Raw genomic sequence first — 23,500 nt, forward strand, 5'->3', positions numbered from 1 at the left:
ATAAGGAAATGAAAAAAAAAAAAAAAAAAAAAATGAAACAAAAATTGAAAGGAATATAGAAATAAAAATAATATTTTAATAAATAATTAGATATTTTTAATTATAACAGTTAAAAAGGTTATAGTGTTACCTCATATAGAAATTTAAAATGGATTCTAGTGATTCCTGTTTAGTTTTTTTTTTTTTAGTTAATAACCCTAATGGTTGCAGAAAAAATATAATATTTAACTCGACTGTAAAGTATTTTCCTCACACTCGGCAATTTGCACTTGCACTCGCCTCGCTTCGCTCGCTCGTGCGTGCAAAGCCTGCCTCGTGTGAGGAAAAGTACTACTACTTTCCACACTTGTTAAATAAATAACTATATTATTATTATATTAGAACAAATGAAGAATATTACTTGCAGTATTGTGTAATGTTGTCCAATTATAAACCACAAATAAACCGTTTGAGTGCCACGGAGCGATTTTGCGCTTCTTCGCTGTCGCTAGAACAGTGCCAGCAACAAAATTTTAGAAAGAATTGGTCACCAACGAAACGTACTGTTAAAGAGCTCTGAGACGACTGAAACCGATGTCGTAAACGGCTAAGCGATAAGCTTGAATGTTTATATCAACATATCCAGTTAAAATCATTCATTGGGTGCACGGAAAGAACTGATGGGACGTTATTGAAAGGGAAACCGCGCTGTAAGAGTACCGCGTTATAGGAGGGCTGTCGCAATTTCAGCTCCGCGTTATATGGAAACCGCGTTCTGAGAGTACCGCGTTATAGGAGGGTTGACTGTATAATATTTTTGCAACAACACAGATCTAATAGATTTTGAGAATATAGTATTGGCTACAAATACTTTTTCAATGATAATTTAACAGGTTGCAAACGTGCAGTGTCCTTCTCCAAGGGCTCTAATTTTATAGAAATCTACTCAGCCATTTTGGGTACAAACAAATCTGCTTGTGGACGCCATTAGAGGAGAGAACTCCTGCCCTACAATATTTGTATTATTATATACTTAACTTCCATTAAATATGACAGGTTTCAATTGTTCATGAATTTTCAGAGATTCGTACTTCAAATTATAGTTTCAGCAGCAATGTTCGCTGGCTCTGTCACAAATAATTCACGGTTCATACTTACAATCTTTCTTCAAATCATATCCATTCTTATCTTCCAAATATTTCACAAAATCTTACGAAATATTCTACAGGGATCTATAAGAACAGAATCAATAAAACATTTTTATCAATTTTTTTTATTGTATTTCAATAATTTGTAGTATTACAAACTTGGATATATAAGTTATTTTGTTCACTGGAAGAACATTAATATATAAGTGATATATAATATATAAGTGATACATAAACATTATATATAAGTGATGATATATTTTGATTGCACAAATGTGAGAAATAAGGTTTCTACTTTTTGCGTGATTCAAAAAGTGCTTTAAATTTCAGTACACCTTCTTCGTTAGTTTCTGCATAGCTTGGGACTGAAGATTTACATTTAGCCAACCATTTGGTCACGTTAGGATATTTACCAATATCAAATCCGCATACCTGCAATAAAAATTTCATTTTAGATACACTATTTGGTGTTTTTTTTAAAGCAAACATTTATTTGTATATATTGAAAGACATCGTACAATTTTTTTTTTTAGCCTATTTCATGTAAATCTGAAGTTCATGGTAGTTCCATTTTTCTGGAAATGTGAAAAATCCCTAATTTTGCCTACACTGAACTGTATTTTGCTGTTGTCTGAGGACCATTAGGTAATTTCAAATAAGGAGTCATCTGGAATTGGTCCTAATTTATACCTATCTTTATAAGATCAGCATAGGCTACGTCTACACTGTACTTCGGTTAACGCAAGAAGTCATAATCGTACATGAGATTCCAGAATCCTGGACCGTAGCAGCAATCTTTAAATATCTCAGTAACAATTGTTTCAGTTTTTTGTGCTCCTCAATAAAGCGAAGAGCACGTTGTTCTGCACTGCACCCCAGCTAGGACCAAATCGGAACTCCTAAGGTCTACTTGTGCACGGAGGGCAGTGGCCAGCGACCATCACTTCAAAAATCTTCCATCAAACAGTTCTTAAGCATATCACGGAGCATGCTTGAAATATAAGTTTCCCATATTTGGTTACTTCTAGAGCGGAAGGCGGAGAAAAAGTTTTGGTTACCTCAGCGGTAGTTACGGAAGCAAGCAGCGACAAATCAGCCACAGTCATATGGTCTCCAGCAGCCCATGCGGTCTTTGACAGGAAATTATCAAACTGTGCGTAAGCATCCTCCAATCTCTTGGCTTTATCAGCATTATGTGGTGCACCTTCGAAAATCATTGGGTACTGAAACAAAAAAATTTAAAAAACTCATTGGTAAGATGAATATTTTTATAATACTACTTCTTTCTATGATTGAAAAAGGTATGATTTGGGCTGGGATTAAAGCTGATGCTCGTATTGAAAGCGCACGGAATTTTCCTTATCCTGAAAAAGTTTTCTCATCACGGTCATTGCCACGTCATGCACGAGAAGAAACAAACTTAAGAGATGGGAAATTTTCAAATATCTTTTCCGGATTTCTAGTTTACAATATTTCTTTTTTACATCCATTTCAAACTAAATTAGGTTCATATTTCTGTTCATATTACTTGTAATTCATAGTCAAAATAAGTTAATTAGTTAATGAGCATACAATTTTAAGCCAACGCAAAAACAGGATTGGCTACTTTTTTGTCGCTTAGTATGTGTAACAGCCTGTAGATAGCGCGGTAAAAAATAATTTTATTTTCATATTGAGTTTATCTCTTCATCTTAACTTTAAATTTAATTAGTGCATAAAAAAATATGGAATATCATTTATAAAGATAACTACTACATGGTACAAAATATCATCAGCCACAAATATCGCTTATAAAAAATAATTAAAATTACATTTAAGGATGACAGATTATTCCCAACTTCAGTCATAATTTTTTATTTATTTTATTCCAAGCTCTCGACCAAAGGACTAGATCATCTTCCGGTCTTACGTACATTAACAATAATATTTTTTATGTAGTTAACATCCCTAAAGGTTGACCTGACTATTTAGAGGGAATGAATAAACAATTATGATCTTTCAGAATAATCTTTGGCAATAATAATCTTTCTTCATTTTTGTGATTAAAAGAATCGAGTCTCCAAAAACAATACTTACGTATACTTCACCAAATCTTTGGTAAAGTGTTCCCATGTCGAAGAAGAGTCTCTGGTCTACGATGGCCTTCTTCTTGGGATCCTTTGGATATAGTGAATCATCCTTACCATACTGGGAGACCAAGTAAGTAGCAACGGCTCGGCTGAAAAAAAAAAAGAAGCAGAACAATAAATTGTAACTGTTATTTCTATTTGAAGGTTTTAAAACTTGGATCAAAAAAATGTTTAGAAGCTTAGACACTGTAGATTCCTTTAGGCATTCCAATGAGTAGTTTGGCGCCCGTAGTAGCAGCAAATGCTTGTGCCGGAGAATACTCGAAATTCTTCCAGCTATCAACCTCCGCAGGCAAGCAAGTTAAAATTATAATGTGAATCTTGCGAATGACACGAATTTCAATCTACAAGGGAAAAAAGACCTCTTGGTGATTTTTAGTGATTCTCGCGCGGCATTGATGGCAAATACCTCATCAACTCTTGTCTTTCTTTAGAGGATACATCAGACACTGACTTCAACCGAAGATCAAAATTATACTGCAATAACCATCGATGAAGAAATAAACAACCTCTCACAAAAAAAAAAACCATTGGTTTATCTGAAGCCATAAAACAAAACTCGTATATTTTGAAAAGATAAAATAAATACCTTTCAGTCAAAGTTAAGCCACCATCCACGATGCAAGGAACTGTATGCTGGGGGTTCACCTGAAATAAAAGAAACAGCTGTAAATAAATCTTAATTCAGTAATTTATCATTATAGTTTCACAAAATTGTTGAATTGCAATTTTATCTTTTACTATTTATGAACCTGCCCTACCCTGCAAAACCTTAATTGGAAAATTGAGGAGGCTTAAGGCCCCTTCATAGGATGAAATGCTAAGGGAAAAGAAGAAAGTATTTTTGCATGATTCCGCATGAAAGCCGAAACTGATGCTACAAGTTCTCATTTTACGATGAAGAAAATACATAAAACTTTTCCAAGTCCAGAGGGTCATTGACAGACAGATCGCCAAGGCACAGATCTGACATTTTTCAACAGAATATCAGCAAAAAAAATGTTTTTTGGTCAAAATCGGAAACGTTTTAGGAGGTGACACTTAACTTTAACGTACAAATAGTTAGGATGTCACAGAAATTCATGAGATAAATGATCATTTCTAAACTTGTGCATTTCCCTTCCCTCCAAACTTTTGACGTATGAGACAATCAACTATTTTACCTTAACATATTCTGGAGTCAGGTGTTCCCCTTTCATTAGGTCAAGATGTTTCAGATTCAGATCCACTCCAACTGCTTTGGCAACCATTAGCACGGTTCTGCATGGTGCACTTCCTGGAGTGTAATAGTAATCGATTCCCATTTTAATGGTTCTGTAAAAAAAATAAAGAAATTCATGAATAATTTTCTCTATTAACTATAATACTATTAAGAAAAAATTGTTGCGTGGTCAAAATAATTATAAATTTAAAAAAAAAAATCGATGTCAGAGTATTCTGTTTATACAGATTATCGATTTTGAGTTTTCAACAGAAATATAAGATCTGAGGTCCCCTTAGTTAAAAAAAGTGGATTTTTACAAATATTTTTCTGTTTGAAGGCAGTATAAATAAAAAAAAAAAAAAAAAAACGGGAAATCACTGAGACTTCAAAATGTTTTGATATCTCCATACGGTGCTCCAAGGGAACCCGGCAATCACTTTAAAGTATCGATTTTTCAGTTTGTTTGTTTTCTGTTTCCATGGAAACGACTGCAAAGCTTTTCTCCAAACTTTGTAACTCCTTAATTATCATTTAAGTGTAATTAACGGCCTTATTAATTATGAAATATTAAATTCAATTCAAAGAAAAATTGGCTCCGTGTTTAATAATTAGTTTATGTCATTTTAATCGTTTGTTTGTGCCAATTTTGAGTTACATAACATCTATGAACTATATTCCTTAGACTTTGTGTAACAGCGGTTGAGTGCAGCGAACCAAAGTTGTAACTTGGTCGTAGTGATACAGACAGTACGTTTCATCGGTGTGTGTGTGTGTGTGTGTGTGCACATAGTGTGTTCCGAGTGTTATTATTACCTTCAAGTTTTCTTTTCCTTCAATTTTAAGAGGTAAGTTTTCTTTAAACATGAACTTGGATTGTGGGGGAGTATCGGGAAGGCCACCCGATGAGGTGGAGATGAAGTGGAAAAGACTGGATAAAGGGGTAAGTATTAACGACGCTATTTCAAAGCAGACAGTGCCCGTAAGTTAAAGTACAATTACGATGGAGTATAGAAGTACTGATTTAGGGCCATTTCACATAATTATTGAAAGTAACAAGCGAGATCAAAAAGGGATCGCTAGGATACATCCAATGTCCATTGGAAAAGTACTTTTTGAACATCACCCAGAAATCTCTCAAAATATTGACAACGTAAAAAAAGTTGGCATAAATAGGTTAAGGGTTGAATTGAACAATGGAGTCTCAGCCAATAAATTGCTGGGATCTTCATTGCTCAAAGATAAAGGATTTAATGTGTACATACCGAGATATCTATTGCAAAGAAGAGGGGTAATTAGGGGAGTGGATACCGAATTGTCTGAGGCTGAAATAAAAGAGGTTCTTAGAGGTCCACCTGGGATTCATTACGAAATATTAGAAACGCGAAGATTGAAACGGAAAGTTACAGATAGGGAAACTAACAAAGTGAAATTGGTGCCCACCCAATCTGTTTTGATTACAGTGAGGTGACAGCAATTACCACAATATGTATATATTCATTATGTAAGGTGTGAAGTGAACAACTACGATACATTCAAAACGTAGTACAGTGTAAAAACTGTCTTCGATTTGGACATTTTCAGGATCAGTGTAAAGGGAATAAAAGATGCGAGAAATGTGGAATGAACCATGATGTATCTGCATGTTCGGAAGATAACCAGGCCAAATGAGTGAACTGTAGTAGTGGTAGTCATAGGGCATCTAATGTGAATGCTTGCCCACAATATAAAAAAGAGAAATTGCTAAAGCAGTTAATGGGAGAAAAGAATATCTCATATCTAGATGCTAAACAATTGTTGGCTAATAATTCTTTCGCTGCCCTAGCGGGGAGGTTGGCTCCAACAGTGGATAGTCTTAAAGAATTTCCCTTATTAAGCAAGAGTGGCGGGAGTAACAAACCTTCGGCTTACACCACCTCATCTAAGAGAGCTAGGAAAAGGAACCATAGTGTAATCTCCCCTAGTTTTGATAACACAGTAATTAAAGAGTTATTGATCCAGCCAACCGAGAAAAAAAATAAGCCGGGGGGCCTAATATCAGCAAACCCATACCATCCAAAGCAAATAATTAAGGACACCAATCCTTTACAAAGCAACTCAAACATAGATATTCTTTTTGAAGCGGTTTACTCTATTTTAAAGAGTATGAACAGTACTGAATGGAATAAAATGCCTGATGACAAATTAAAAACAATTATTAGGGATAGAGTTATAAATTTGAATGAAGCTAAATAAGTTTATAGAGAATATACAGACGCAACTAAGTTTCTTCTTTCAACCATAAATAAAACATGTTTAGAAAATCAATATTTAAATAAAATAATAAATTTGAAGAAATTTCTTGGTGCTAAAGAGCCATTTTTATAAATAAATGTAATGGTTTTTTGTTTTTTTTTTTTGACGATTTCTGACGTTCACATTCAAAGTTTTAATAAAAATGGCATAACATAGGTAATTAGCAGCCAGAGAAAACAGTGTAAGTTTTCGCGCCAGATTCTTCTTGTAACATAACCTTTGGGGAAGGTAATATTTCCAAAACAAGAACAAGAACTTACAAATTTTGTTTTACTTGTAAATTAGCTATAATTTATTAAAGAAATATCTCTGTTCATCCCAATAGTATTCCTCCTTCAATATCTAAATTTCGTTTAATAATAGATGAACTTATTGGAAGAGAATAAGAACCGTTCTAGAATATCTATGCTTAGAATTTAATAGAGCTCTGTTAGCTATGATAGGAATGAAGCTTGAAATGCAGCTATGAAATGGGTTGCTGGACTTACAGATAATTTTTTTTTTCTTTCTTTCTTCAAATATGGCTACCATTTCTAATATGGATCAGGAACATTCAGGATATTCAAGAAGTTATTGAACGGAATCGTACTTCCGGGTGAGCTCTTTTTTTTTAAAGATGGATTTTTTTTTTTTTTGGCAACTCATATTGTTCTTTTTGATATTATAAAGAGCGTTCCGCTAAGTTCCTTGGTGATCCCCAGGACAGAGGTTACGGTCCAATGAAAGAGTGCTACCTTTAGTTTTACTTTAGTAGATCCAAAAATTCCATCCATTAACGACATATTTATTTTTGAACAATATATGATCATGTATGTACATAAACTAAACTGATAAATAAATTTAGTAGCGTGTAAATAAATTTAAATATGTTAAAGTAGAGATTACTCTTTATATTCTCGAAAAGTCTACATTAATTTTGAAGCAAACATATGGGTAATACTCTTGCGCTTGTGGTCCTAATGAAGTGATCGCTTCCATGTTTGTAGGTTTTTCCATTTCACCGCTAGTCATATCCAAATGTTTGTACTGATGATATAATATTTCTTTTAATTTTTTAATATATTTCTTATTTACAACGATTACAGCGGCGCCAAAATTTGCCGGCAGACCATATCTTAGTACACTTTCCACAAACAATCTACACGCTTTAATATGGACAAAACTTTTAAAGACTTCACTAAAATAATTTTTCAAACCATGCACCAAAGGTGAGAATAATAATTCTTTTTTTTGATGTATTTTTTTAAAATTTTCTTTATAAAGACTTTTTGCATTTTCATCGTAAACAAAATCGCGTACGGTGAATTTGAATTTTCTAGCTAAATCAGTAAACTGTTTTACCCGTTCTCTGAACAATGTTACACCAATTAAATAGAATTCATGATCCTCGGTAATGACCCTGGAGGATTTTGGTATAACCGTTTTATCAAAATGTTCATAAGTACGTAACCAATCGCTATATAATTTTTTATTAACTACAACTAATACTGTGCACAAAAATTCTGAATTCAATACGAAATCATTTTCAGTGACTAGTTCATTTAAATTTCTTGTTAATAGGTTACCTCTATCATTTTTCTCCATATTTTCAAAAGTTCCTTTAACAAACATATACTCTTGGAAACGTATTTTATACTCATTATCAATGTGTAAGGCCTGTTTTTGGGTTAAAAGTGCTAACGATTTTATCGTCTGTTTTGGCGGGAATTTTGTAACATCCCATTTAAAGGATATCAGATATTCATGGACTGTTGTATTGTCTACACTAAATGATTCCTTCCTTAATTTCTCTCCTTCTAATATAGCCTCCAAACTGCTTAATAACCTGCTTATCTGTCCTTCAAGTAGAAACTCCAGTTTTACCAGATCATCCGAGTCTGTCAACAATGTATCCAAAGTGCCTACCCTTAATGGCGGTACATAGAATTTGTATGCTTCACAATTCTTCAGTTTCTGTATGGCTTTGCTCAAAATTTTCCAATTTTCCGCCGAATTTGGTTCAGCCGGAGCTGAAATTAACCAATATTCAGTCATTTTCTATAAAGTTCCCGGTTTTTATTAAATTTTCTTTCCCAGTGCGGAAAAATTTCTAATCACAATAGAAAGTTTTATAAATTTTCAAAATTGATTAGAAAGACTTAATTCATGAAATTCGTGTTCGTAAAACCACATAATGACTGATATGATTGGATAAATTAGTTATGAAATATTATACTCGATAATTTGTGCATTTGATTTGTAACGTTGGAGATTTAATACAAACCATGGAAATGCTTCTTCTTCTTCTTCTTTATTGGCCATATGTTCCCTTGCCATTATTTATTGGTCTTTCTTTAAATGGTGGGTGGTCTTTCTTTAATACGCACTTCAAAATAATTTTCAGTATAGATGCGTGAGATATTTTAATTTGGTTAGTCTGTAAGTAGTAATATAAGTCTAGGTAAATGATTGGGTGTGGAAGTTGGCCGAAAGTGGGCAGCATTATATGGGGGGCTGGTGTTGGTCTAGTGGTCAAGAGCGTGGGCTTTGTGTGACGAAGGTCCCCAGTTCGAATCCCGCGTATGACTACTTTTTATTTACTAGAAAAATTGTTTAAAGTATGACCCTCCACCCCCCCCCCCCGTCTACGACTCCTAATTGGTAGTTGGACGTGTTAAGCCTCGCCTAGAAAAATTGGCGATTATGTTATGTTACTTTACTTAAGCCAGCAATATTGCCCTCCACAGCCGATCCATACCGTTCGTATACTTTCTGCAGAACCAAAATAATGCAGAAAATGCTAGTTATTCGATAACATTTATGAAAGAAGAACACTAAATCGCGGGGTATAAACTCAAACGATATTTTTTTTTTTTACATTTATTACAATATAACGAATTTTCCAGCGGAAGTTCAATTTTTCTAAATAATTTAGTTTAATAGCAGCGTCGTAAAATGCAAAATTATGGACGTCACATGCAGCGCCACTAATGACTAGTTATGTTTTCATATCCAATGAAATTAGCCACTTCTTCTCAGGATTCTTGGCGATCTTGGGTTTTTTTTTCCAGCCTGAGAAGATAAACAATTCTGCGCTGATACTACAGTACTCACAAAATATACCAAATACAGCGTCTGAAAGGGATAGTTGATATTGAGTCATCAGCGTCAGAGCTCCACTTCCTATTTCTGGATTTTAAATCCAGGGGAACCAAAATCAGATTATCGCTATTGTAGAACTGTGATTTTCTGCGTCTAAAAAAGTTAATAAGAACAATAGTTGAAATGAGTACCGCATTCGAGTATAAATATGAACATCCGGTCTCCTTAAAATAGACAACGGCCTAAGAAAAGTCGATGCCAGTCGCCAAGATCTTATACAATTTTTTTTTTTTTTTTTTTTACTTTTTCTAACTAAACTACGACAGCGGAAGTATTGCGGACGTGTCAAATTTTCCAAATCGATTTTTCACGGGTTTAATATCGATTTTGAAAGGCTCCAGTTTAAATATGTATGTGTTTGTTTGCATCGTGAGTGTGTGTTAGCATAACATAAAAACGAAATATCCGGTTGTAACTGTTAAAAATGTGGTTAAATTTGCAGCAGTATTGGATAATTTCTTTGATTGATTTAGTAGTGGCGAAACGGTAACGAATAAGTGAATTCGAAATCTCTACATCTAACTTATTAGTTTCAATCTACAGCTAATGATGGATGAAGGATCGAAACCGATCAGGTTGATACAATAAACATGCGTACTATGGACGGATAAAACACGTGATATTGGGCTACAAGAGACCATATGTAGAACAGGTTGCGCATTCTACTGAGCATTACATGAACTAATGCCTGCATTGTGTGGGATTATTATCTCAAGTTATATTTAGTGCAAACAAATTCATTGACCTCCATTGCTGTGAAATTTAAATTCATCATTCTTTCTTTAAAAAAATATAAGACCCCGATTTGCATTTAATCGCATAATTTTCTATCAATTTTCTACAAAAGAAAAAAGAAATTTATTTCATAAGAAACCTTGAGCCAGTTTATTTATTCAAATTAGTTAAGTTCAGTCCTTCAAAAGTGATTGTTAAATTTTATGCTATTTAGTTGATTATATATACCGTAAGCCTTAATTAACCTTCTGACAGAATTTTGATTTTTATCTGGTACACATATAAAATAATGTTTTACCTAATTTGTCAAAATAATGCTGATTTTATTTTATCTTAATCCGTATAAGAGGAAGTTATGCGTAGTTCCCAGTACTTCCGTTGTTATTGATAGTATTTGAGGGTACGATGGCCTACGAACTGCAATAAGATTTTATTAAGGTGACATTTCAGAATACCTAGAATGTTGTAACGGTGATGATTCATAAAGATGCTTTCTTGAAGTCCTCATCCATTCCAGAATCCGGTCAACAATTTTCCTCACAATATTCTCCTTAGCTACGTATAGGGGCTTGGCCAATAGTCCCGGAAATGAACTAGTTATTCCCTAACTTCTTAAAAAACCACAATATAAAACCCACATCTAGCGACTACTTCAAAACTAGTATTTTTCTAAACGTTCAAGCAAATCTGTAGAAAGAAAATTTAGTCATGCTAGAGGAGTAAAAATCACAGAGCAGTTGCGGCTAAAACAACCTTGAACATTTTATACTATATTTCCTGATTGTTCCTTACATAATACTAAATATTACTTTTGTAACTGTATTTTCTACAATTATTTATTGCACAAAATCTTGCCATTTGAAGGTTGCAGAAGATTGTTTTAGCTAAAAAGAATTTGTTTTTACTTTTTTTATACCCACATGTACTAATTTTCAAGTTTTCATCGGAGACATCTGTTTTAAGGTCAGCTGATTCCAAAAATGTGGTTTATACTAATTGAAGTGTGGACACATAGAGAGAAAGTATATTCTTTTATTCATTTTAATCGTAAATATTTAGTCTATTTTATTACAATCTTGCCGGAAATGTTAGAATAATTTGATATTTCCGGTGTAGTCTCCATGTATTCTGAGAATAAAATGATATAAAAAGATATTTGATTGCGAGTGTTATATACATACATATACATATGTACTTACATGTGTATGTAAATCGTACAATGGAGAGAGAAAAAAAAATTACAGTAAATAAAAAAATATATACTGTTTAGACTCTTTAGAGTGTTTAGACAATGTTACCCCTGCAATTCGTCAGTTCACCTGCAAGCTTTTGATTTCAAAAAGAATTAATATTTGTGATGCTACCGTAAGTTACATTCATACCGAACGAACTGCAGCTAGAGCAAGATCAAGAACTGTAATTATGTGCTCGTTTGGTGTAAACATATTCTTTTAGTTGTTTTTAGAAAACGTTTGTTTCTGCAGCGGATGCTCTTGCAAATCTGCTGTAATACGTTGAGTACACGCCCAAACACCTTGGTGTAACATTTTATTCCAGTCCTTATAACTGGAATGTGGTATAACAGGAAGGCAGGCAACCATCCTACACACTTCAACAATCTGTTGCTTTTCTATCTTTGTACCGGAAGTTGTTATCACTTCACTAAGATCTGCACCTGCTGCAGAGAAGAGTAAAACCTGTCCGAATTTAGTACCGGATGGCTGACAATTTGTGGAATTTTCCATTGTCATGGTGACCAGCTAAATGTCCCCGTTGCAATTACGTTGTAATTACATATTACGTGACCTTATTTAGAATTGAATAGCCTTCTTTAAATACATCCAATATCTTTCCAAATCAATACGTAACACACACTCACTAGGCCTTAGATCAAATAACTTCCCGGTTTCACAAATGGAAGTAAACAGAGATTAGATTCCAAAAAGGGTTTGCCTGAAAGCCCCTTAACACTGCGACTGTGTTACATCTGCTAATTAGAGCACCACTTCTAGTCCGGTCGGTTTAATTGAAACTTAGGGGTACTAGTGAGGAGTTCCTCAGCAAAGCATGAGGAAATGGGGTTTTCTTCCAGGAAACGTCGAACCCTGGAGTCATACCCTTCCATGACAAACCTACGTAATCTAAAGTACGATAAACGCCTGTCCTTTCGTTAAAAGCGCTGCGTTAATTCAGAGCGATTGATACAACCTTTATTTTACGCCTGCATCTTATTCTTACCATCCGTGCATGGTGCACTAGCGAGGCACTGTGCAAAAAAGAGTTTCGGGTCCGGAAACAAACACTTTCTTTCACTTCCTGGACAATGAGATCTGCCGCATCATTACCCCCCTTTTTCCAAGATCATATCTTTGATGTTAATAGCTTTTTCAATTTAACGATGAATTCACGCAAAAAGAAGGTACCTAAAATCCCCCCTCCAAACTTTTACGGATCCATGCGTTCAGTATCTGACCATGATAACGTTGCTGTTGAAACTCTTTCGTAATAGTAGGAGGCAATTAGAGTAAGAGGACTCGCCGTGGTAACAACTACAAGGTCACTTTGATTACGTCATCGTTAGTTGTTTTTTTGTTTAAAACAAAAATAAATTGCAGTACAGGTTATATTAGGAAGGTTATCCTTTAAGCTTTAAATGACTAATGCATAATTCAATAATGTTTTCTATCGAATTTTGAAGAAACCAATTTTACCAGGTTATAATGGAAGGACAATACTAAAAGCTGGAGTCTGGTGTGGACGTACGGACGGATGCTTGCAGCATGATGATTAACATTCTTTTACTTCGCCGCACTTCCGCCAGAGTTCCCTCGATGAGATGGCACATTCTCGCGACTGCCATAGACAGCATTCTCTTCGTTTTTTAAAGGTAAATAACACTTTCCGAGAATAGCCGAGTACGGACGACAAATCTACGCGAATCATTCACACGGCTTTCTCTAACCACAATTCACGTGATTTAATGTTATGGAAAGACTATTTATTATACGTGTTCACTGTAACAGGAAATACTCTTAAAGGAAATGTGACGTCACATCACACTGTATTCTCTGAGAAAAAAAGTTCGTATCATGGTAATAAATAGGTCTATCACACGTTTTGTCCACGTTCAGTTGAATCCCTTTGCCTTGGAAATTTTGCAAAACATGTGGAAAAAAAACCTCTGATGTGTCCCATTTCCGGTGAGCTGGATATCCTTCATACCGGAATTACAGAGTATCACCGCTTTTTCCCTTTTAATCACTTTAAGTCCCCGTTTTTGGAGTGGGAGCAGTTTGCAAGGCTTAGGAAAGCTTACGTCACCGACATTTTCACAGATTCATGGAGAATTGTTCCATTTTTGTTTGTATATTCGCAGCTTCTTTTCTAGGGCTTAACAGTAAAGAGCATGACGTCATGTTTCCTCAGTCTAAGCCCTTATTCTGTGAGTATTCCCTACTACAGGTCCCGGATCCGCCAGTTGAGTGGACATGCGAATTTAGCGTACCATCTTTTCAAATGCGTCCTTACCCAGTCGCCAATTTGCGCTGGCTGTGGTGAGTCCAATCAGAGACTGTGCCGCACTTTGTAGAGGTGTGTCCAGTTTATTCTAAAACTAGGATTCCTCGTCTTCGGAAGGTCAAATGTCTCCCTACTGGAGATTGTGGCATCTGATTATCTTCACCAGAACTTTCTAGGTTTATTCAGTGCACTGTAGCGATTGAGTCGCCATGCTCTCTAGTGTCCTGTTACTACTTTATTAGTTCATTATATTAGCATCTGGCAACTTTTAGCCGGATTTGTTGTTTTAAAGTCCCAGTATCTCTGATGGCATGAGGGGTGGGCGGGGGAACAATGGCTATTTTGGATTGCCTGCGTTCCTGCCCCTTTTTGGAGGAACCGCCCTTTTTAATACAATCTAATTCCCTAGTTACAGGCAGCAGCATCTTTGACATTCGGAAAATCGCACCATCTGAGAGTTTCCCACTTAGGGGAAGGGGAAACTAAAAATGCACACTTCCGGTGAAGCTTTCGTCTTCAAATTCTGATTTTTTTTTTTAATGTGCCGAAAAACTAATACACAGGAGCAACGCAAATGACTAAGAAGTTTTATTGTGCACAATGCAAGAATCAACAGTCTTTTGGTTCGGCAAGAAATAGTTAGCAATCTACTTGGGAAATGATAGTACAGTAGTTTGTGTATTCAAGGTCACCGCTTGTGAATCCCACGGAATAGTATGTTGCATTCATTCACTCTGCTAGATAGTTTTTTGTTCATTCAAACTATTGAAATAAACACTTTACCTAAAATTCATCTGAGCATGCGCTGATTTTGATTCAATATTAAATATTATAATTTTTTATAGTCTATACGTAATTACGTACGCAAAACTAAAATTACAAAAAATTTCATTAGAAAAGCAAGTTGTCTTCGAGTGTTTTGAAAAGTAATTTTAGTTCAGATACAATAAAAAAAAAGCAGACCGTTATTCCCGCGCATACAGGAAACGCGTAACAGTGAAATCGAAGAAGTAACAATCCACTGGCGGAAGTGGAACTACGTGTAATCTAGTAGCCAGAGAGTTCTATTATAATGAATAAAATTACTATTCTATTTACATACAACGAAAATAAATCCATCTATTTTTACGTGTACATTGTCCAAATTTAGGTTTTTTACTTTCACCAAATCCCGAGCTGTAGTCACGGATTGTTTTTTCTAATAGTAGTGAATTTCACTCAAAAGGAAATATTGCTATCGGGAGACAAATTTTCTAATTTACTTCACTTCCGTCCCACACACTTTCGTGAACATACACGATTTTTTCTCTCAACACACTTACAGCATCCCAAGAAGTTTAATTTTTGGATAATTTGTTCATGAACAGAAACTTTTCTGAAATAATCACTTTTTCTTGAGTTTGCAATAATTTCGTTACTCTAGTAAAAGAAAGTAAAGTGTAGCTAGTTTCCGGATCTTTGTAGTTTTAATGAGAGAGAACGATGATCGTCGTGTTTTCAAGCGAATGAACCAAGCAAGCGACCTGCAGGATTTCACGATGGTTGTGGTCAATTTAATTTCCGATTCCCCCTCCCTCCATCACCTGGAAGTAATGAAGCAGAAAAAAAGAGAACAGGATGAAGTACATATAAAGAAAACAAGGCGAAGTAATGTAGTGCTGGCTTAGTATAGAGAGGTCAGGAGAAAGGCGTCTAGACACAATGAACTCCTCAGACAGTCTGCGTTCCTGTTACTCACTGGACCAATAGATTCTACTATTTCTAGTTCAACAACAGAGATGGGCAAAAATTATTATTATCGATTGAATTAAATTAAATTATATTTTAATTCAATCAATCAAAAAAATTTTAACCATAAAAAAAATTAAAATTAAATAATCAGAATTTTAATTGATTGAATTAAATTCCAAATTTAGTTTTAATCACTTTTGACGATTAAATTTTTTCATTTAATCAAAATTTAAGTGGTTAAATTTGTATAACCAAAACTTTGACAATGGTTAAACCAGGATTGGGCCAATGCACCTTCATTCTTATACCTAGATGGAGCATAATACCACTTTTCTGAAACTCGGCAACTTCATTCTACCAATACGAAGTGCCATTAATTGTAAAAAGTACTCGGAGAATTAGGAAATACTTTTGAAATATCTTCTCTCTCTAACTATATTGATCCCTTTCTGTTTCCAAAAGATCCTCTCAAAAAATTGTGAGATTGACACCCTTTGTCCACATCTCAAAGTGTTGTTGTTGAAAGAGGTTGAGGATTATCGCGATCCGTTCTTAGAATAAGTTCTACGACGTCTGTATTGGATGTATACAAGTATATTGTCTAGTATATAAGTATAGTTTAGTATAGTCTTGTATTACAGGAGCAATTGTTTTGTGAGATGGCCGTGATCAACAGGGTTTTCGTCAGTAAATTCTGTAAAACAAATAACCATAATAGATAGTTTACTGGATTAGTAACAAGTAAACTTGCAAAGTGTTACCAGCTCACGGAGAACACTGATAAATGAGGAATAAAACAGATCCTCTCTATCCGCATTGAGTAACCAAGTCGGTTCAAAAAGATGATAAAGAAGGGTTACATTAAAGTAGTATTCGATTACTTTTATAAGTGGCAAGTCAATCCAAGATTGGTTCAATGTAACATAAAGTGAGAAACTGTACGGTAAGCATAAGTCTGATACAATTACTTACAAATTAACTGAACAATGTAGCCATACGTGGGATCTTTCTGGTCCAGAAACGTCCAACCAAACGAGGTTCCGCCAGAATGGAATAGCAAAGGTGCAAAAGAAGTAGCTCAAATTACTGCACCAACATGGAGATGTGTAGTAAGTAGATAGATTGACAAAATATAGACTAGTACATAAATAGGTTATATGTAATGCGGTAAAAAATAAGTTCAATATGAGCGTAAGATAGTCCTATATAAGTCTAGTGAGTCGTCAACATGGTTCAATATGAGTGTAAGATAGTCCTATATAAGTCTAGTGAGTCGTCAACATGGTTCAATATGAGTGTAAGATAGTCCTATATAAGTCTAGTGAGTCGTCAACATGGTTCAATATGAATGTAGAAACTAACTACATTTGTGTTTACAGAAATTGCCACAAGAGTTCTCCACCAGATAGAGTATAAAGTAAGCTTACCGCCTACTTAATGGCGGCTTACAAGTCTACAACATGCCCATTCCTATTTTATCTATTTCACGATTAATCAATATGAATTCTCAACTTTTTTGTTTCTGTTAACGGTAGTAGGGTAAAACATTAAGTACAATTCCAAAAGAAATATTATTTATCGTATTTTTAAAGGGAAATGTTTTTTCTTGCTAATTTGGAAAGTTTATCAAATACCTATGGGAGAAATGTTGGAAAAAAAAATTTAAATTAATTATTTCATTGAAATTATTGAGTTTAAAGTAGTGGCCAATCACAATGCAGTAAGGTAGCAGACTGTGGGCGGGTCATGCCCCACCTCTAGGTAATCACGCCCCCTATCCAATGAAAACGAATCATGGCTGTTCAAAGCATATTTAACAATGGCGCTTCAATACCTTTCACTCATTTTTCTAAATCTTTTATTATTTTCTCCTATTTTATTAACTTTTTTATTTTTATTTTAGAAATATTATTAATCTTAGATAGATATTGAGAAAAAATGCTAACAAATTATTCAAAAATAAAATTCCCAATTTTCAAGAAATTTTTTATTAAGTTAAGATTGTTTTCGTATAGTTTTCGCCAATACTTAGAGGTCGTAAAACCTTAAAATATATAAAATGGAAGTTTAGAAAATCTTATTTAACCCCTTATTTAATCTTAGTAAAATGTGAGGTATCACACGGCATGGAGGATTTTTGGAATGAATGGTTCTAGGGCTTAGGCAACAGGATCGAGCTGAATCGCTGAAATGTTTTGGAAGTTACGGGAAGCGAGAATAGATTAACATTAAAGCGAAAGGATATTTAGGTATTTGTGAATGGGAAAATGTGAGATATAGTAGGCAGCGTTGACAACATGACGCAGAACTATAGAATGGAGTCATGGAAAGATGGATGGCTTCGCCGAGCCTCACAGTTCGGCTCCATAAGTCCAGATAGGTCTCAGAAATGGTTTGAACAGAGTTGGTATAGTTTATGATTTATATCTCTGTTACAACAGTCGACATAGTTATTCGTAACGTCTGTTCAATTCTTGACTTTTCAAGATGGTATGCTTCTTCCATGTTAGTAGAGTGTGTAAATACAATCCGAGGTAGCGTTCTTGAGTGGAGATTGGTATTTCTCTTTTGTTGATGTCCACGGAACGACAAATTTACTAAGATTCAGCAAAAGTAATCTTGTTAGCATTTGCTTTAATTCAGTCTTACTCTACATGTTGTGCACCAAGAGCCGATAACCTCGGAAGATTTTCTGGGGCAATTGAGGGAGCTTAAACAGGATTGGAATTAGCAGTGTGATCAGTCTAAAAAAAAAAAAACTGTTCTAAGTTGTACTTTTTAGAGATAATCTTGAAGTTTTTGACCAAATATAAGATCTTCTTCGGGAAATTGCAAATAAAAAGTGAAAAGAGAAGGAACAGGAACACAGAATTACATCTGAATGCAAGCAAGATCACAATCACAGCTTGCACTGACGCAGCAGGAAAATGGCAATTGTTCCATTGCTCAATCTATGGCGTTGAGTAATACAGGATATCCGGTTTTCATAAAAATAAAATTACGAAATATAAAAATTTTCCATCGATGGCCCTTCGTAGTTATTAAAAGGATAAGCTTTTTGTAAACGGACAAGAAAGTGGAATAAAATGAACTTTAAAAATTGGATTCTGTTTAAGACTGCTTCTTCGACGTGTTAATCGAGATGGGCCACAAGGATGGTCCAATGTATTCGAGTGAAAGGACAGATAACGGATCGGCCAGTTTATTTGAAGTGTTTCAGCAACTTTCTAATAGCAGACGTGCTACGGATTATATTTTTTTAAATAAAAGATGCCGACAATGAGGAAGAGATAGATAAGGCATGTTTAATTCAATAATCCTACTTCCTTTGAAACGCAAAATGATACCAAATTAAAGGAAGTGGAAAATTACCTGATCCCCAATCATTACTTACTTCCTGGCATTAAAAGCGAACTTTTACACTACCTCTAAATTCTACTACTTGCTCTTATCAGTAAGAGGACGTAATCATGCAGATGTTCGATTTTTACCGGAAACATCTGAGTCTTTTGAGAGCGAAAAACTAGTTTTCAACTAATTGGTCTTAGTATATGTGTGCGTACGTAACTCAAACACGAAAATTCGCTGGAAGTTAACACTGTAATATTTCGTTTAAGTGTAACCACTAGAAGAGGTAACAATAAGGTTTTGGCCAACACAGGTAAACCGGAAATTTCACTGTATTGATTCGATTTTTCATTAAAATCTCCTTAACAAAAACTTACAGTTTAAAATGTTAAGTACCTTAAAATGTTAAGGTGTACCTTTTGGCGTTTAATCAATCCTTATACTTAAAATTTTAAACTGTAAGTTTTTGTTAAGGAGATAACAGTAGGCGCCACGGTAGCCGAGCGGTTAGATGGCGAGGCCTGCAAAGCTAATATGTATCGTGGTAATGGGTTCGATTCCCAGTCTAGACCTTGGATTTTTTATTTAATGGTTAATAAAAGAAATTTGCCCAGTAATGTATGTTTGCTAGTCGCCTCCGTCCACGGACACCTAATTGGTAGTTGGGCGTAAAGCCTGCCTGAAAAAATAGGCAATTACTTTTATCTCACAAATTAAGCGCCTCTATATTTTGCCTTTGGAAACGAAAACGGGACCACCAGGTCGGTGCCTGAGATTATTGAACTGCTAGCTGGGGCGTCAGAGGTCTTAGCTGGTGATTTCAAGCATTACCTTTATCAATGAATGGGTGTGGATAAGTTGTTATATAAATTAGTTTGTGAGTTTCTTATCTTATAGTTTTTTCTTTCTTTAAATATTTACTTTTTATTTATAACATTAATAATCTTATCATTGAAAAGATATCTTTGAATTATATAGTTAAAGCAGATACTGGAATAAGTGCATTTGGGTAAAATTGATGAAATCTAAGAACTGAACCATCATTTGAAAATCATACAACGATCTGTGAACGCGTCCACGAGGATCTGTCTAAAATCTGTCTGCAATTTTAACTAAAAATTATCTATTTACACAGAATTTTTACAGAATGTATTTATTAGTTGTCTTCAGCAACAAATTAAAGAGCCTGCTTACAAATTGTTTCTCAGATAAATAAAATATGTAGTTACTCTATTTACCACCTTGCTCGCAGCGCCAACCACAAATTCCCCCCTTCCCAAATGTTTAAAGTAATAGTTTTTCAGCACAAAAAATGTTCTTAAATATGTTTTAAAACTTCTGGCGCTTAATGGAAATTTATGAACCATCAGCTGGTCACGCCAGATTTACCGTGTTTGTGGGCCGCAAAAATTAGTTTTTCCAATAGAACACAATTAAAAAATGTAACGTGATCACAACACCTTGATAAGGAGTTATGCAGAGAGTAAAAAATATTTAACGATAAATAATTAAAATAATGATACAAAAGAAAGAAAGCAATTGTTAGCAAATAACAATAATATAGATCGCTTTCTATGGAAGTTATAAACAAAAAATGGACGATAAGTGTTCCTTTTAAGCGATACTATAGATAAAATAAATTTCTGTGAAAACATTAAAGATAAACCCGTACTTGGCTGTCATAAATAGTAAATTTAATAGCACTTTCATTATCTAACTTTAAAATACAGAAACAATGACTCTCGCAAAAAAAAAGTATATTGTTTGATAAGATTAGTTTAAAAAGTAAACAACTCAAAATGAATTCAAAAATGAAAAGAAATTGTCGCCTTTACATAATAGTTTACACTTTTAAACAAATTAAATTTTACTTCCAACATTTGCAAACTAATAGAAGTTGATTTTTTTTAGAACTGCCTTAAATAGAATTTTTTATGTAAAATGGATTGAAATAAAAGTTGAAAAATCGATGTATATGTGATCGATGTATCAAATTTTTAGGCATTGGGGGGCCTCCAGTTGAATGTAAAATCCCATTCAGTGATGTAGTACTTACGAATAAGGTCCTCCCCCCCACCATCACTAATTTTAACCTATAAATTTAGTCCTTAGTATTATGTAGCAGAAAACTTCAAAATGTCAATTTGGATTAACTAGAAATTATTTTGAAAAACCTTTCAGAAAAGTGAAAAATCTATTCCTAAAGAAGTATTTCTGGATGAGGACTTTTTTTTGTTATTATTTTTGCTTATAAGTTAAATCAGGTACCATTAGTTATTGACCATTTCAATCAAACATTTTCTAGTAATTACTTTATTTGGGTTTTAAGCAGGTTAAAACGAACATTTCTACAAAAAAAATCGTAATGCAAAATTTGCTCCAAAAATAGGTTATTGTCGTGTTGCATGCAGCTGAAAATATTAAAGCATCCTGCGAGAGTTTAGTTTTGCTAACGTACAGATAAATTTGTAGAAAATAACTTTTTCTGTCTTCTTGAGGTAAGAAAAGTCATGGTGAACCATGTCTAAAAATTTTTGAAATTGACTTTTTACACGGGAAATATCGGTTTTTCAGTCAGAAAAAAAGTGATTGTTAAGAAATATTCAGATGTATTGGTCTGTTTGAAGAAAATAGGAATTCTATAATTCACTATTTTTGCCCCCGGGAAAGTTTATTAGCAATGAAAAATCCCTCTCCAATCAGGAATTACCAATTTATTGTATGAATTTTCCATTTTTTATAAAATATTTTCTTGAAATTAGTACCAAAGATTTCCTTTAAACATGTTATGCACATGCAGGATATACCCAATTAATTTTTTACAAATTCCAAGGGAAATTCGATCATGCAGGATCTTCTATGAGAGGGTTTCTATGACGGTTTCCCTTGAAGATGAAACGGGAAATCTACGGGATTTTCTCTAAACTTTGTAGTTAAATTTCATGAAAATAGATCTAGAATTTACATTTGAATAATTTTTTTCATTTGGAGAATTCGTTTTGGGGCAGTTCTTGTGGGGGGGGGGCAGAGTACAATGCATGATGCCCTCTGGGTCACTTTTTCGTAATTATACAGGTTTTAGAAAGTGCATAAAATCAAGGAGGGGTGGGTTAAGATTCTAAGTTTTGAAGAAAAATTCATGGGTTAGAACTTTAGGAGTTGTAAGTAAGTAAAAAAGTCAAGATTGTCTTTTCATGCACACTTGAAGAAGACTTATATCTGCATACAAACAAATGTAATAGCCTTTAAGGAAATTCCTAGCAAATACAATGAAAATTCGTTAAATGAAGAATATAAATTCGCATAACAATGGAATTAAATTTACGAATTTCGTTCGAAAATATTGTTAACCTTTTAAGTATTAATACTATACGAATATGGTACGAAATTATAAGTTCTTTGAAAAACAGATATCAAACCGGTACCAGCTAGCGTTAAACTGGTTACATTCTATCAGTTAGGAAGATATGAACATATGAAAATTATTTTAGAAGTAATTGTGTTTCCAAAAAACAAATAAATAAATTCGTTAAATATTAAATATAATTCAGCCTAAAAACTAAAATTATGTAAAAGAAAAGAACAAGTGTTACTCACTTAAGTTAAGAGATGTTGCCTGCGAGAATGCTGGTCACAGAATGGAGTTAAATAATATTCCAACGAAATAAAAGCCGGTTAAAACGACGTGGCCTCAACGACGCTTGTGTTGTTTGGTGCCGGCATCTCTCACACGAACGCATAATACAAAGTTGGAGAGGGGATACCGTTCAGCTTTTATAACCAATCATTCTTTACATTTAAACACTTATTTTAAAAATAAACTTTTAATTAAAATTAACGTTTATAATTATGTTCTTTCTTATAACCGTTAATGGTGAAACATGTTAACCTTCTCAGCAACAAATTTTACAATCGTACATTTCAGCTTTTACCAAAAAATAATCGCTTTGAAATAAAGTAAGTACAAATAAAAGGTTTTTTAAAATCTTGAGTCTAGGTTTATAACCTCTAACACGGAACTCAAAACCATAACTCAAACACTGGATAACTCCAAAAAACGGAAAACCGTAAAATATTATCTATCTCTTGTAACTATTTTTTATTTCGATCGAGGTTGTACACAATCAGCCCATCAAGATTGCCAAGTTACTGAATGTTTTCTTCTTTCTTTCACTTGTAGTTCAATGAGATTGGTATATCGTGCCGATTTTTGATTTTCTTAATATTTTACTCATACGTAGGGATTGATATAACCTATAAGTATTAAAGTTTCA

The 23,500-nt window shown here is 34.1% G+C and overlaps 1 protein-coding gene, 1 long non-coding RNA gene and 1 pseudogene across 3 annotated transcripts; 1 reads left to right on the forward strand and 2 right to left on the reverse strand.

Annotated features, from left to right (window-relative positions):
• Positions 1–1,236: 1,236 nt before the first annotated feature.
• Positions 1,237–22,983, reverse strand: LOC141451909 (glutathione S-transferase 1-like). Of its 2 annotated transcripts, none has more exons than XM_074123719.1 (6): positions 22,824–22,983; positions 4,420–4,570; positions 3,846–3,904; positions 3,204–3,345; positions 2,186–2,350; positions 1,237–1,559 (listed from the first exon to the last, which is right to left on the reverse strand). In XM_074123719.1, the coding sequence occupies exons 2-6, from the start codon at positions 4,558–4,560 to the stop codon at positions 1,419–1,421; spliced, it is 648 nt and encodes a 215-aa protein (XP_073979820.1). In that variant the 5' UTR covers positions 4,561–4,570; positions 22,824–22,983; the 3' UTR covers positions 1,237–1,418. The 2 variants fall into 2 exon arrangements, with proteins under 2 accessions (XP_073979820.1, XP_073979821.1); XM_074123720.1 differs by lacking the exon at positions 22,824–22,983 and adding an exon at positions 17,869–17,880.
• On the reverse strand, positions 7,338–13,349 carry LOC141451907 (V-type proton ATPase subunit C 1 pseudogene; annotated as a pseudogene).
• LOC141451913 (uncharacterized) lies at positions 11,513–14,694 on the forward strand. Its single transcript, XR_012457177.1, has 3 exons — positions 11,513–11,650; positions 13,343–13,515; positions 14,557–14,694. It is a non-coding gene; the product is annotated as an uncharacterized lncRNA (long non-coding RNA).
• Positions 22,984–23,500: the final 517 nt, after the last annotated feature.

The sequence above is a fragment of the Rhodnius prolixus genome, unplaced genomic scaffold (assembly GCF_049639745.1).
Source record: "Rhodnius prolixus isolate KJV_2025 unplaced genomic scaffold, Rpr scaffold_14, whole genome shotgun sequence".
Lineage (NCBI taxonomy): Eukaryota > Metazoa > Arthropoda > Insecta > Hemiptera > Reduviidae > Rhodnius > Rhodnius prolixus.

Excerpts from the sequence above, each read along its gene's own strand:
- LOC141451909 (XM_074123719.1), bottom strand. The coding sequence starts at position 4,560 with ATGGGAATCGATTACTATTACACTCCAGGAAGTGCACCATGCAGAACC. Across the intron at positions 3,346-3,845 it reads GGCTTAACTTTGACTGAAAG|CCGAGCCGTTGCTACTTACT; the intron begins GTATTTATTTTA and ends TTTTTTTTTCAG. Across the intron at positions 1,560-2,185 it reads CTTCCGTAACTACCGCTGAG|GTATGCGGATTTGATATTGG; the intron begins GTAACCAAAACT and ends TTTTTATTGCAG.